The sequence below is a fragment of the Telopea speciosissima genome, chromosome 1 (genome assembly GCF_018873765.1).
Source record: "Telopea speciosissima isolate NSW1024214 ecotype Mountain lineage chromosome 1, Tspe_v1, whole genome shotgun sequence".
In the NCBI taxonomy this organism is placed as follows: domain Eukaryota; kingdom Viridiplantae; phylum Streptophyta; class Magnoliopsida; order Proteales; family Proteaceae; genus Telopea; species Telopea speciosissima.
The window spans coordinates 77202603-77219171 of record NC_057916.1 but is presented as its reverse complement, the minus strand read 5'-3'; the positions used below and the strand labels follow the sequence as shown (position 1 = coordinate 77219171).

The window sequence follows — 16569 nt, the reverse complement described above, 5'->3', positions numbered from 1 at the left end:
AAAGTTTCATTTCACTTCACAGCTAACCAAACAGAGCCTAGGTGACTTATTCTGTTTACCTGTGCGAGAACAGCAGCTGCTAATTGTAAGCTTGGTTCCAAGGTCTCTGGTACAACCTGTTCATTTTATGCATGATTGTTAGACTATTGTTCAACGTCGAAGAGGTAAAACCAAAACTCAATAATCAGTATTTTTAGCCATTTTTAAGCAGTTATGTATATATAAATATATTAATAACCTTAGTAGTTTAATGAGTTTAATGTTAGATTCATAAAGCCAGAAAAAAATGAGTTTGTAGAACTTCTTAATCCCAAATTGGTTTCACTCTTGTCATGATAGAAAAGGAAATGAGAAATTTGCAAGAAGGTATCAAATAAATACCGCTGTTGCCCCCGCCTTCTCCAAATTGAGACCATGATCAACATCATGGGCACGAACAAATGTCTTCACATTTGGAAAATATTTACTCAGAGCCCAAACAGTTCTATAATTTGCACCTGGAGAATCTAAAGTTATTGCAGCTGCACATGCTCTTTCTGCACCAACCTTATGGAGGACCTACGCATGAGCATACAAAGAAGCATGTCAGAGAGAACACATGGCAGTATGTGTATTTAACCTTTAACTTGTTTTTGTTTACCTCTCGGCTACCTGCATCTCCAAAAAACACAGGAAGATCAAGTGCACGCCCAATTGCCACTCGCTCACTGAAATCACATAAGAAAGTAACTAGAGCTAAATATGCAGATCTACATTGAAGTTTCACTCCTTTGGCACCATTGCTTAAACATGATTCAAAAATCAAATTACTAGACAACTCATCCTACACTAACCTTCTGACATCAAGAGCAACAAATGGAATTAGACGTTCAGAGAGAAGCTGTGCGATGATCTGAAAAAATACAAAAACTAATATCAAATTTAGGAAAAAACAAAGATAATCTCATGGTCCATACATATTAACTAATTTGACCTTCTAAACAGTCTTAAACTAGTCTGCTGAAAGAGAATTGTGGATAGGGAAAATACCTGACCGACACGTCCAAACCCACATATGATAATATGATCTTGCAAATCATCTGTCTGAAAATAGGAATTCAACAAATGAAAGAAAGATTAAAACTAACGGTAAATATTGAGCTGCAGTATCCCTATTTCAATTGAAACTAGATCATTACCTAGAATATAAAATAGTCCTATTGTTGGTTAGTAAAGACAACCTAAAGCGGGCCTTAATGCAACGGTAAAGGTTGCTCCATTGTGACCAAGTGGTCACTGGTTTGAGTCTGGAAACAGCCTCTCTGCGAAAGCAGGGGTAAGGCTGCATACATTATGACCCTCCCCAGACCCCGCAGTGATGGGAGCCTTGTGCACTGGGTACGCCCTTTAAAGACAACCTCAAGCATGGGTATAGATCCAAAAAACCTCTCACAAAATGAACAGCAGTTTTAAATGATTTGAGACATGGACATGTGGAATTCAACAAAGTATCAGTCCTACCACAAATGATTGTGTTGACAATGCTAAGCATCAACGGGCAATGAGGATGAGTTCACAGTGCACGAACAGTTGAATAGAACACACATCTTTGAGATGCAGAACACACCATATCTAATGATAATGACCAATTCTATGCATAGAATATAAAGATTATCACACAACAAGAAACTTCCAGAGCATCTTTGCAAATATTTACGTCAAGCATTTGAACAAGCAAATAAATCAGGAACTATGACAATATAAATTTTTCCATCACATGATTCATCACATATCAATGATGACCAAATCATATGGTGGCAGTCTGACACAAGGTATCGTGTATCGGTATCAGTCAGCGTATGGGACGGGTGGTTTTAAAAGATGTATCGGAGTGTTACGATCCTGCTGTCCCACCCGAGAGTAATGAACTCTGGCGGGTATCCCACATCGAAGAGTAATGAACTCTGGTGTGGGCTAATATAGTCCTGGGCAGTCCCATAGTTGTCATGGCAGCGCCATGGCGTCATATCGCTGGAGAAGTGGGCATATCGACCACCTATATGAATATCGACCAATATGGCCTCCATGTCGTCGCCATGGCGCCGCCATGGACGCCATACCACGACATATGGCCATATCGGGCCACATGGTTGTTTCAAATTATAAAATTTAATTTTTTAACAATAATTTTTTTAACCATTTTTTATGTTAATGCTTTTTCCTTAACATAAAAAAAATTAAAAAAACATCAAACAGAAAACACTAATACACTATTGACTAATACACAATCACATATTCACATCAGCAATTTTTTATTTTATTTAGATGGGTTGTTTATTAGCTTTATTCACTCAATATAATTATGTTCTTGTAATTGTTTTTTTGTTTTGTTACTTTTGTAGTCACTTTCTTATGAATCATATCTCAACTCTCATGATTTTTCAATTTTATTATTAGCAAGACTATTGCTATCAATTATTTGATAATCCATGATTTCATATACACTAATGGATATTACACTTTCATGAATTAAACCATAGTAGATTAGTAGTACACTTTCATGTTAATTTTTTATGTTATAAGGTATATATTATAGCATACTAAATGACATTAAAAATAGAGAAAATAAAAAATAAAACATGGTCGATATGATCGCCATGGCAACGCCATGGCGGGCGACATGTCGATATATCGACGTAACACCCCTCCACCGACTTGGATCGCCGTGACGACGTCACAACTAATGGGCACCCTCACCTACCAAACCGGTTTTGTGGGCTGAGATCCAGGATCGTATCAATGGTATCAGAGCGGGCTGCCATGTCTACGGGTCGGGGCACTGGCAGGGGCGACCTATGGAAAGGGCTACCTGGTGCTCGAGGGGTCCAGAGTGAAAGCCGCCATGGAGTGGGCCGCTAAGGACGTCGGTCTAGAAGCGTGGTGGAATGTTACGATCTTGCTGTCCCACCCGAGAGTAATGAACTCTGATGGGTATCCCACATCAGAGAGTAATGAACTCTGGTGTGGGCTAATATAGTCCTGGGCACCCTCACCTACCGAACCGGTTTTGTGGGCTGAGATCCAGAATCGTATCAAGAGACGTGAGATATGCTCATAGTTCGAAATTCCATCTCGTCTCGCCATGTCGGGCAGGTCAAAATTTCCGAAATATTCCGAAATTTCGGCAAAATATGATATTTTTCTGCCATATTTCGGCACTCCATCTTGGAGGGTTTTTGGCAATATTCAGGCCTGATACTTCATGTACACCCTTATTTAAGTTAAATAAACACATTTAAACCTTCATATTGCAAAAAAATATGAACTCAAAGTGGTGTTTTGGGTTTGCACCATTGATTGACAGTATATGGTCGGACCCTGATGTACACCGAAATATACCGAAATATGCCAAAATTTCACGAAATTTGAACATTTTTAAATTCGGAAGCCCATCTCGTCTTGGTAGTGTCGAGATTTCCGAAATATACCGATATATCGGCAATATATCGTGAAATTTTGAACTATGGATTTGCTAAAGATACACATTAAAATATTGTTTTGAAGCATAATACACCATAAATAAGCAATAATTAGGTCCAATCATAGGAAGTTAGATGGTCAGACCCAATATTTGCCATGTGGCAGATCATTTAGGGCCCATATTTTGTGCACAAGTATGCCCCAAGAACCCTGTTTATCTGTTATTTTGAGACCTTGATCTCACTCCCATCATTTGATGGTTTTTTTATGATATCTGATTTGGGCCAACAAGATGGCCAAAAATGGAATCTTTCCAATTCTAGTCAATCTAAAAGGAGTATGATTACCCTACTTCTTAGGGTCATTAATGTTAAAGATAAGGGTTACGTATCTGTCTAGATTCATTGAATGTAGAGGTGATTGTATTGTGACTCAGCATACCATATTTGTAATCTGTATCCAATCTATAAATAATAAGAGCCTCTGTCACTATTGGCAAGCCAATCTATTCTCCTTAAATCTCTTCTTCTCAACTTGGTATCAGAGCCCAATCCTCTTTAGGTTTTTTTTTTCCTTTCTTCACTACAGAAGGAGCTCTCCATCGCCGTCGCCAAGTCTTTGGCCTCCCATGGTAAGCATGGTCGACTGAACATGCTCTCTCTGCATGTCACACATGCTAATCATCACTAACGCCTCATTGACCGTTGACCATCTCTACTCGCTATTTTCTTCTATGACCACCATCGTGGAGCCGCTCACCACCTAAGGCCTCCCTGGCTCTACCGATCGCTATTGGCTCTCCCTGGACCACCGTCCACCGTTGCCGACCCCTGTCAGTCCCATCTCAGGCCACCGCTTGACCTTGGCACACCGCCAAGACTTTGTGCTTCCCACCCTGGGCCTTCGCCAACCCTCTGCACCTCCCGCCGGCCATCTACCAGGCCCCTGTGCTCCCTACTGGTCGCAAGGCCCCCGTGCATGCCATCCTCTCTCCCACCTGGCCTATGTGGCCCTTGCGACCAACCCAGCCCTCCAGCCTGGCCCCGTGTGGCCCCTTGCAACCCCCCTTGTGCTTCCCTATTTATTGCTGCCCCTCGTGTCGTGGCCTTGGCTGTTTGCTGCCTCCTCTTGCCGAATTTGCTCTATGTCTATACCTTGCTGATATGTTCTAATCTATTCTTGTGAAGGTATTTCTCATTGTTGTTGTGATTATTTTGGCTCTGTGATGGAGAGTACCAGTACTTCCTAGGGTGGAACTAGGGGTGGCGACCTGAATCATCTTCGAACTCCCTACCATCATCCTCTCTCCATCCAGGACCGCCAAGTTGAATGGGACTATCTTGCTTGGTAACGGGCTTGCCTCCTTACTATTTGTGGCAACCATTTTTCAAAATATATCATTGGTGACACCCCCATGCCTACTGAGGCCTCTGCTAGGGATACTTGGTTGGCTAATAATGCTCTTGATATGTCTTTCTTGTTGAACTCTATGGAGCCTACCATCAGTCCTGGCTTTGTACTGTTAAATTCTGCCAAAGATTGTGGGATGCCGTTAAACATACATATGCATAGACTAGCAATTATGCACAGATTTATGAGCTTTGTCAGGTTCGCAAAACTACTCAGAAGGAGCTGTTTGTTTTTGCCTATTACTCTGCCTTCAACACTTTATGGCAACAAGTGGATTTTTATCACCCGATTCCCATGGTTTGCACCTCCGATGCTGACACGTTCAAAAAGGAGCATGAAATGGAACGGGTTTATGATTTTCTTACTGGCTTCAACCCTGAGTATGATCAAATTTGTATCCAAGTTCTTAGCAGAGACACTTTTCCTACCCTTCTCCAGGCTTATAATATTGTTCAGCATGAAGACCAGCGTCGTTCAGTCACGATACACCCTGCTGTCCCTACTCATTGAACACTTGTGACTACCCCTCAAGCTTCTCCAACTTCAAATTCTACTAGCTATACCACTAAACCCGGTTCATCTACAAAGGACCCAGTTAAGTGTGACTATTGTGGGCATCCTTGCCACACAAGAGAGACATGCTGGAAGCTTCATGGCCGCCCTAAAGGAAGGGGGCATGGTGGGAAACAGAACTCTACTCAGTCCCAGGCTCATCTCTCTGAGGCCACAGATGGCATTTCTCCTGCTCCATTTTCATCTGAACAATTGGCTGCTCTTCAGTGTATGATGACTCAACTTGGTACTGTAACCCCTACCATGTCCTCTTCCACTTCACCTGCATCCCATCTCGCTCAGTCAAAGTATATTCTTGCTTCCTCCCACTATGGCTCTTCTTGGTTTCTTGATTTCGGAGCCACTGATCATACGACCAGCTCCTCGGACTTGTTCCGCACCTATAACCCCTGTTTGGGTAAGGACATGGTTTGAGTAGCTGATGGTTCCCTCTTTGCCACTTCTGGTAAAGGATCCATCTCTTGCACTCCTATCTCGTTATCCTATGTTTTGCATGTCCCTAACCTACGTGCCAATTTGCTTTCTATTTTCCGTCTTACTGTTGATCTCAATTGTTGTGCTCACTAATTCTACCCATTGTGTTTTTCAAGATCTAGTGACACAACAACGATTGGATATGGTAGGGTACGGGATGGCCTTTATTACTTGGATCTGGGTCTCACTAGTGCTCCGTCTCCAGTTTCAGCTCATATTTCTCGGGAAGATAGGGTTCTTCATCAGCTACATCAATGGCATTGTCGTCTCAGTCACCTCTCCTTTCATTTTGTAAGTCGTTTGTTTCCTTCTTTAGTTAAACAGTGTAATTTGGACCGTTTTACTCGTGATAATTGTGAAGCACACTAGGTCCTCTTATTCTCTTAGTGATAATAAAAGCATTATTCATTTTTCTATTATTTACTCTGACTTATGGGGTCCATCTAGGACCGTTGCTCGGGGTGGGTTTAAATGGTTTATCACTTTTATTGATAATTGTACATGTCTGATTTGGGTGTATCTTCTCTGAACCAACTCCAAAGCCTTTTCTTGTTTCCAGTTTGTCCACACAATGTTTCGAACTCAGTTCAATGCCTAGGTTAAAGTCCTCCAGAGTGACAATGAGACCAAGTACATTGATGACCCTTTTCTTTAATATCTTGATACACATGGCATCCTCTCTCAAACTTCCCGTGTTTGAACACCTAAGCAAAATGGTATTCCAGAGCAGAAGAACCACCATCTTTTGGAGGTCACCCAGTCTCTGATGTTTACCACTCATGTTCCTAAGTTCTATTAGGGTGATGTTGTTCGTACTGCCATGTTTCTTATTAATCGAGTCCCTTCCAGTATTCTCGACTTCAAACCTCCAATAATCAGCTTCTCGATTCTTCTATTGCCTCCTATCTTCCTCATGTTTTTTAATGTGTTTGCTTCGTTTACAATTTATCCCCTTCTCAATCTAAACTCAACCCACAGGTCTTCTATTGTACCTTCCTGGGGAATTCTACTTCCCAAAAGGGTTACAAGTGTTCTTATCCTCCCTCTCACAAACTATTCATCATGGTGGATGTAACCTACCATGTGGATGAACCATATTACCAGCCTTCTCTTCAGGGGGAGACTATTGAGGAAAAGATCCTTCGAGTCCTTTTATCATTGATAATGTTCGACTTCAGGGAGAGGAAACAGATTAGATTGACCTCGCTGCCTTGAAACAAAAAAGATCTGCTTTAAAGGAAAAGACGGTTCCTGACGTACCATGTCCATCTATGCTCCATGAGCTGGCTCCATCAACCCAAACACCAGGTAATGAATCTCCTCCTCCTCCTGATGACCTTCCTATTGCTATTAGGAAAGGAGTCAGAACCTGTACCAAACACCTTATTTCTAACTTTATCTCCTATGAATCGTTATCTCCCTTCTACCATGCCTTTTGTTTCTTGACTATCTTCTGTGTCCATTCCACAGGGCTGGAAAGAAGCTATCACAGACCCCATATGGAAGAATGTTATGGTAGAGGAAATGCAGGCCTTGAAGAAAAATGATCCCTGGGAGCTCGTTCCTCATCCCAAAGGAAAGAAATTAGTAGTGCAAGTGGGTATTCACTAGAAAGCAGAAGGCAGATGGGACTATTAAAAGATATAAAGCAAGACTGGTTGCCAAGGGCTTCACCCAAACGTATAGCATTGACTATCAAGACACTTTTGCCCCTATTGCAAAGATGAACTCCATTCGATCATTGCTATCCTATACTGCAAACCTTGGATGGAATCTTCAGCAATTAGATGTGAAAAATGCCTTCCTCGATGGACATCTTGAAGAATAAGTGAATATGGATATTCCTCCTCCCTATGACTCACCACCCACAACTGGGAAAGTTGTGTAGACTACGAAAATCCCTCTAAGGCCTTAAGCAATCCTCTCGGGCTTGATTTGGCAGGTTCTAAAACGCTATGCAAAAGTTTGGGTACAAACAAAGTCATGTTGATCGTACCCTGTTTACCTAACGCAAGGAAGGTAAAATTACTGCTCTTATAGTCTATGTTGACGATATAGTTATAACTAGCAATGATGATAAAAAGATTTTTGTGTTGAAGACTCAGTTGGCAATTGAATTTGAAACCAAGGATTTAGGACTACTTAGATATTTCCTTGGAATTGAGGTAGCCCAATCCAGCAAGGGTATTTTCATTTCCCAAAGGAAGTATGTCCTAGATCTTCTTGATGAGACAGGGATGCTTGGATGCAAAGCCTGCAAACTCGCCTATTGAAGTTAATCATAAACTAAGCAGTGAAGGAGGTGATCTAGTGGATAGGGAGTGATAGCATCTTGTAGGAAAACAGATATACCCTTCTCATACCCGGCCAGATGTTGCTTATGCTGTGAGAGTTGTAAGCCGGTTTCTACATGATCCAAAGACAGCTCATCTCGAGGCAGTATATCGGACTCCGAGGTACTTAAAACCAGCTCCAGGAAAAGGCATTTTGTTCTCCAACAATAGTAATTTGAAGTTGGAATCCTTTACTGATATTGATTAGGCGGGCTCTGTTGATGATCGCCGCTCAACCTCAGGGTATTGTACATTCCTTGGAGGAAATCTGGTCACATGGCGAAGCAAGAAGCAATCTGTAGTGTCCAGATCGAGTGCAGAGGCAGAGTATAGAGTAATGGCACAGGGTGCTTATGAACTCATTTGGCTCAAAGTATTACTTGTTGATCTAGGAGTAACTCATGAAGGACCTATGCGTCTTTACTGCGATAATAAGGCTGCAATCAGTATAGCCCATAATCCAGTTCAACACAATAGGACCAAACACATTGAAAGTGATAGACACTTCGTCAAGGAGAAACTAGAAGAAGACTGGACCTGCATTCCATTCATCACTTCAGAAGATCAACTAGCTGATGTATTCGGAAAAGGATTGACATCTAAGTCATTCCATTCAGTTGTATCCCAAGTTGGGCATGAAAGATATCTATGCACCAACTTGAGGGGGACTATTAAGGATAAGGGTTACATATCCATCTAGATTCAATGTATATAGAGGTGACTGTATTGTGACTCAGCATACATATTTGTAATCCGTATCCAATCTATAAATAATAAGGGCCTCTGTCACTATTTGACAGGCCAGTCTATTCTCCCTAAATCTCTTCTTCTGAACTATTAATCATACACAAGTTGGGTAACTCCAAGGGTCTGAGACTACATGAGGGTTCAGATATGGTATTTCCATCCAGATCCTTTCTCAGCTGCCAGATTTGGCTACTGACCAACCTTTTGATGATGGAGCTAATACTATTGTCTTTTTATGATGGCTTGGCTATGGTAGGAGTTTGATCCAAGGACAGGAGACCAACAGTGTAGAGATCAATTTTACATGGCCCAACATTGGGTGTTGGCCCTCTTAAGGAGAGGAATCAAGGGTTTAAGATCGGGGGTTGATGCAGGCCTGTTCAACATTGCCACATCAGCCATTGAAATTTGGTTTCTAAAGTGTGAACACAGTCACACACTCGATCACTTTCCTATTATTTTAAGGAAGAGAATGTTTAGGATATATTGTGACTTTCCTATTTTTTAGGAAATAACTTTGAAGAGGATATTTCCTATTTAATAGCAAAGGAGATTGAGGAAGATCAGCCCAACCGATGTTTTAAGTTCTTTCTTATTTAATTGGCTTTAATTTTGGAATATCTTTTAGGCCAAGGAATCCACAACTATGGGAGATGATTTTGAAGAAAGGAGAGAGAGAGAGAGAGAGAGTGTGTGTGTGTGTGTGTGTGTGTTTTGATGAAGAGTAACGGCCGGCCTTTCTTAATTTAGTTTTATTAATTTTAGTCTTTCTTAATTATTAGGATTTCTAGCTTTAATTAAGATTTACTTTGATATTTAATTTTCTTTTAATGTAATTTACAATTAACCTTAGCCGTAGGATTTAGCAGTCTTAGAGATTAGAATTAGGTTTATTTTCTCTTTAAATATGTAAGAGCTATGCTCATTCAGTGGGAAGAATTGATTAATGAAAGTTTACTCCATTGAGTATTTTAGAACCTTGAAGTGTTCTCCCCTGTAACCCTGGAAAGTTACGTTGCATCCTTGAAGAGTTGCAATTTTCCCGTGTCCTTGAAGAGTCACAATTTTCCCGTGTCCTTGAAGAGTCACGTTAAACCCATTGTGATGTCTTTCTCCTTGTGTTCGTGTGTTTGACTCTCCCGATCCGTGTCTTCCAACCAGGCTGCATTATTTAGTATCAGAGCTTTGGAGGAGAGCGAGAAGTTGTGATGACACCCAGGCATAGAGGTGGTCGTACAAGTCCTGTGGAGGACATCAATACAAGTGAAGTTCATACGAAAATGGATGATGTTGCAGACGAACGAATCATTGTTCAGGTTGATTTTAGTAAACCCCCAATTTTCGATGAGTACCTGAATGAGTACATCGATGAACACGGTGGTTTCGAAAGTCTTGAACCAGATTTCGTTTCGAAAGCACAACAAAATTTCTACCCGTATCACAATGAGGTAGTTGCACTCAACTCATATTACCTAGAAATACACAGTCAAGTGATCTGATGCATTAGCACTATTAGAACGTATGCTGGCCCGTTTTTTAAGGTGATGACATTGCCATTTGAATGTCAATTTCTTCAAGTCGTCAACAATGGGAATAGATCAAGTTTGGTTTCAGCTTCAAAGGAAGTTTTGTTCGACAAATTTGATGTGAGAAAATGGAATCACATTTGTGTTCCAATTTTGTTCGTACCTGAGATGTGCAAGTATCTTTGTACGATCAACAAGACCAAGGTTCATTTCAAATTGTTTCCATTTGATCTTGGTGGACGACAAACACCATTGATTGGCGCAAGAGTTCGAGGACGAACTCTTTTTCAACCTGGAGGGAATGATGCAGGCCTGTTCAACATTGCCACATCAGCCATTGAAATTTGGTTTCTAAAGTGTGAACACACTCGATCACTTTCCTATTATTTGAGGAAGAGAATGTTTAGGATATATTGTTACTTTCCTATTTTGTAGGAAATAACTTTGAAGAGGATATTTCCTACTTAATAGCAAAGGAGATTGAGGAAGATCAGCCCAACCGATGTTTTAAGTTCTTTCCTATTTAATTGGTTTTAATTTTGGAATATCTTTTAAGCCAAGGAATCCACAACTATGGGAGACGATTTTGAAGAAAGGAGAGAGAGAGAGAGAGAGAGTGTGTGTTTTGATGAAGAGTAACGGCCAGCCTTTCTTAATTTAGTTTTATTAATTTTAGTATTTCTTAATTATTAAGATTTTTAGCTTTAATTAAGATTTACTTTGATATTTAATTTTCTTTTGATGTAATTTACAATTAATCTTAGCTGTAGGATTTAGCAGTCTTAGAGATTAGAATTAGGTTTATTTTCTCTTTAAATATGTAAGAGCTATACTCATTCAGTGGTGAAGAATTGATTAATGAAAGTTTACTCCATTGAGTATTTTAAAACCTTGAAGTGTTCTCCCCTGTAACCCTGGAAAGTTGCATTGCATCCTTGAAGAGTTGCAATTTTCCCGTGTCCTTGAAGAATCACGTTAAACCCATTGTGATGTCTTTCTCCTTGTGTTCGTGTGTTTGACTCTCCCGATCCGTGTCTTCCAACCAGGCTGCAGTAGGGGTGGAGGGGGGGGGGGGGAAGAGAAAGGGGGAAGCAATGTCTTGGAGAGGGGTTTCTCTACCGCTGCTGCCAAAGCTACCATCACCACTGCTGCCACCACTACTGTTGCCTTCATCGTCGCAGTGATGGTGGCTGCTGCTGCTGCTGCCCGTGGCTGCTGGAGCTGCTCCGATGTTTTTGCTTACCAATTGCCTGTTGCAGGGGTTTGTCAAGATGACTCATGTCTCAGGTCAATACGACAATTTTATTTCCCATTTCATGTCAGGCTTGTCTCATAGCGGTACCCAGACATGCGATACATATCGGGCCGAGACGCCTGATCCGTATGGAGACTTGATACACTGGCACATCAGTAGTTCCAGAGTTAATGAACCCATTCAGGTCTAAGTATATATAAATCCAACCAAAAAAAGTTATTCAAGAGAAAAATACTTTTAAGGTCAAAATTAATTTGAACTATAAAAATGGGTACAATGGGCTCATTGGGGCCATTGCTTGCAGCAATGGTAAAAGGCTGCCAGGGCAAATGCCCAGTTCGAGTCTTCAGGGTGATCACTTTGTACAAAAATGCCAAAGGTTAGGACCGACTCCAAACTCACCACCTCCCGGGACCCTGAATAGGCAGGAGCAACACTGCGTAATGACCCTTTTTTTCTTACAATGGGCTCATTGGCCAGAAAAAACCAAATGCATCCTGATATTCCACTATTCACAAGCAACTTGTCAACATGTTCTCAGTGTTTCACATCCTTGGTATTTTTACAATTGTCAAAATGATATCAGCAAAACTCCAAGCGATTTACCAAGAATATACACATATATAACAGAACAATCTAATAGGGACCAGAAATAAATCTCAGAAATAGCTAACACATTACATTTCAAATGACTAAAGAAACTAGGTAAGGAACAGAAATTTCAAGGCCCCAAAGAGGGAAAATTTTTAGTACAACGGCTGTTTAGGATGGAAGGCACACCTAGTTCCATTAAGGAAATCCAGGTCCTTTCAAAATTTACAATTAAAAATTTAAAATAACTAAACAAACAGAGCTTTGTTGCTCTTTTTGAGGACCAGCTATGTCAAGGGCATCAAAGCTGAATATGTAATCTGCATAATCATGAACAAATCTCTATTGCTAGAATTGTGTATCAGAAGTAACTCATTGATCAGTACTAGAAAATGAAACAGAAACATTTGCAACTGAGAGCAATAAGTACTTATTTTTGAAGTCGCACCTCACTCTCTACTGGCAATAAACTCCGCACATCATGCTGCTCAAACCGAGATGCAATTAATTGGCCTCCAGCTGCTAGCCAAGGTGTGAGCGCCATCGAAATCCCCACAACCAGAAATAGTAAAGATGAGAGTTGAGGAGACAGTATACCCTGCAACCAGATATCATGGATCGAAGTGACTCAGCCAATAAACGAGACACAGGTATGCTAGACACAAGAGAGAAACGTGACAAGGAACCATATTGACAATAAATCAATGAGTTTTAACACTGAATGGCTACTTTTTATGATGCCAAAAGCAGCAACACCTAGTAATAGAAAACAGAGTAAAAGGATCTATTTCAATCTCTGTGATAGATTCTACTATACAAATGTTAACTACATCTTGACCAATAACTCCAACAACTTATATTGTATAAGGAGTTTTTTATTTAAAGTCAGATCAATAATATTAAGCCTTAGTAATTGGATAGAATCACTTTTTTGTAATGATCTATTTCAATCTCTGTGATAGATTCTACTATACAAATGTTAACTACATCTTGACCGATAACTCCAACAACTTATATTGTATAAGGAATTTTTTTTTTTTTTTAAGTCAGATCAATGATATTAAGCCTTAGTAATTGGATAGAATCACTTTTTTGTAGAAGGATCTATTTCAATCTCTGTGATAGATTCTACTATACAAATGTTAACTACATCTTGACCGATAACTCGAACAACTTATATTGTATAAGGAGTTTTTTTTTAGAAGTCAGATCAATGATACTAAGCCAAATTCCTCCACCCAGGGCTTGCTTCCAGTCCCTCAGAAATCTACGTAACAGGAGCTACAGCCTGTTAAGCCTTAGTAATTGGATAGAATCACTTTTTAATTCATAGCAAACGTAAATTCCTGCACTTAATTTTGTAAAACAAATAAAACTCATGTGTCGGTCGACACAACACACATATGCCTGACTACATAACTGACACAAACACATCAGGCAATCTCAAACACCAAAAGAGAAAACACCCGCCACTAAAAAGAATGTTGAACCTGTAAATTTGCATACCTCCACATCCCTAAATTTCAACAGATATATTAAGGAACATATATTAGCAAAGAAGTTCAAGTTCTGCATCTAACACAAAAACAATTCATGGTTATACATACATTACTACAAAATGTTTCCCAGCTGCAGAAATGTCAATTAATAGTATTTTTCTTTCATGCATGCATGCATGGAGGGGGACCATAAAAAAATCAATAATAGATGAAAACAACTACTCATACAAGAGTCTTAACGTGTCCAAGAAGTGTCATGGCCACAGAAACATGTACCAACCAAACACGTCTTCTATTTTATCCAAAAGCATGAAGTCAAGCTATTGGTCTTGTGGATAAACTTGGTGACAGGCATCCGGAGCTTTTTCCGAGAGGTGTTTTACTGTTACTGCCATAGTTGTCATGGCGTCCTAGCGCTGGGGGAAGTCACATATCGAGCTACGCCATGGTGAATTTAAAAATATCGTCCGATATGGCTTCCATGGCGTCGCCATGGACGCCATACCACGATATATTGGCATATCGGTCGATATTTGTACATTTGAATGTAACTTAAATTTTTTTTTTTTAAAACCATTTAATAGCTTAGATGCTTTTTTGTTAATGTCTATTGGAGGTGTAACTTGAAAATATACACCTGCAATACACATTATCAATTTATCATAAAAATTAAAAACATCAAACATATTACCCTAATTGGGGGGAAATAGAAATCGCAAAAGGCAAAAAAAGTTCGAGAGGAGAGAGGAGAGCGTCGAGACAGAGGAACAGTTCTTGAGACAGAGGATCGAGATTCCGGCAAGCGGCGACTTTGGCTTTAGTTCCTGGCTTCCTGCAACTCTCGGCAGAGAGAGTTCTTCACTCCTTCGAAGTTCGAAGTTGCGAACACCTCCGGCAACCTCCAGGACTCTAGGCACGTAAGTTTTTATTATTTTGTTTAATTTGGTTCTTCTTCCTCCTCCCAGTCCTCCTGCAACTTGATCGTTCAGTTCAGTTCTTCTGTTCTTCTCCTCCCAGGCAGTCCTCTTCTTCTTCTTAACTTCTTCTTCAGTTCTTCTCCTCCCAGCCTCCGGTAATGATTAGTGATTACAGCCAGTACTAGTAGTATCGTTTTTTTTTTTTTTTCCCTTCTTGTCTTGCACAGCCACACATACGCCGTTACACACACAGAGACAAGGAGACAGTCGAGAGACAGAAGGGGGGGGGATTTATTTCAGTTAGTAGTCCTCTCGGTTTTTTTTATTTTTTTTCTCTTTTCTTCTTCGCAACTGCTTGTACAGTCACAGAGAGGGAGATAGTCGAGAGACAGAGGGGAGCCTCTCGGTTTTTTCTTTTTCTCTTTTTTTTCTTCTTCGCAACTGCTTGTACAGTCACAGAGACAGGGAGATAGTCGAGAGACAGAGGGGGGGGGGGGATTTATTCCAGTTACAGCCATGGTACTCTCTGTTTTTTTTTTCTTTTTATTCTTCTTCTTGCCTTGCAGTTGCAGGCTTGCTTACAGTCGCAGACCTCTCAGTTTTTTTTTTTTTCCTTTTTTCTTCTTGTTGCCTTGCACTTGCAGCCTTGCAGGCATGCACACAACCTCTCGGTTTTTTGTTTCTGCTTCTTGCCTTGCAGTTGCAGGCTTCTTAGCCTATCATTTGATTTTTACTATTGCTTTCAATTATTTGATAGGCTAATCTATATTTTCATACTTTCATATACACTAATGGATATTACACTTTCATGAATTAAACCATAGTATATTAGTAGTACACTTTCATGTTGATTTTTTATGTTATAGGACATATATTATAGCATACTAAATGACATTAAAAATAGAGAAAATAAAAAATAAAACATGGTCGACATGCTTGCCATGGCAACGCCATGGTGGACGACATGTCAATATATTGACGTGACACCCCTCCACCAACTTGGATCGCCGAGACGCCGTGACAACTATGGTTACTGCTGAGCTCCCTCAAGCAACAACTATAGCTCATTTTGTGATAGATGGATCCACCTTTCTCTACTGGACTAAATCTCAGTCTAGTTTTGTATGGGCCATTCTCATATTTAAGGTTTGGTAGCCAAACCCAGCTCCCTCCCTTCGGTTGTAGCCTTTACTTTTGCCTCTACAAAAATTTTAGGGCCCTAAAGTTTTGAGGTAAAAAAAAATTATAGTTAACTGAATAAACAAAAAAAAAGACCACTATGAATAGAGGTAGATAACTACGAATAAATAAAATTTTCTAAAAATATTTTTTTATTTTTTATAGTAGGGTTTTCAAAATTTGTGTATATATATAGTGCTCCGCTAGTCTGGGTTTCACATAAGCATTCCTGAGCTATACAGACATTAAGAATAAAGGCTTCAAACCAAAAGGACTGTTTTCACATGCCACAGTTAGGAGTTTGAAGTACGATACTGACTGTTCACTTTCTAAAAATTGACTCCGTATAGTCTGTACCAGAGTGGTTAATCGTCAAAAGAATAACAATTGGTTGTTTCATTTCAATTCATGTGATGTAAATGTTAGATATATGGGCCAGAATACCGTGGGGGTATTCTGGACCTTTTTCCCTTTGTTATTTTATTTGTTTTGTATGTGGTTTAGTCCCACATTGCTTATGTACATAATTTTACTGTTTTATTACTCTTATAAATAAAGAGGTGCTTGGGATGGAATTAATCATCCAAGCCTTTCCCTAATTTTAAA

At 40.0% G+C, this 16569-nt stretch overlaps 1 protein-coding gene across 1 annotated transcript in view; it reads right to left on the bottom strand.

The window, feature by feature from the left end:
- The window catches only part of LOC122662585 (K(+) efflux antiporter 2, chloroplastic-like), an 82108-nt gene that overhangs the window by 8537 nt on the left and 57002 nt on the right, over window positions 1-16569 (bottom strand). The window contains exons 14-19 of the mRNA XM_043858254.1: window positions 12817-12966; window positions 1030-1083; window positions 834-892; window positions 641-707; window positions 382-558; window positions 60-116 (exon numbers count right to left, since the gene is read on the bottom strand). Coding sequence (XP_043714189.1) covers window positions 60-116; window positions 382-558; window positions 641-707; window positions 834-892; window positions 1030-1083; window positions 12817-12966 — 564 coding nt within the window. The remainder of the gene's footprint in view (window positions 1-59; window positions 117-381; window positions 559-640; window positions 708-833; window positions 893-1029; window positions 1084-12816; window positions 12967-16569) is intronic.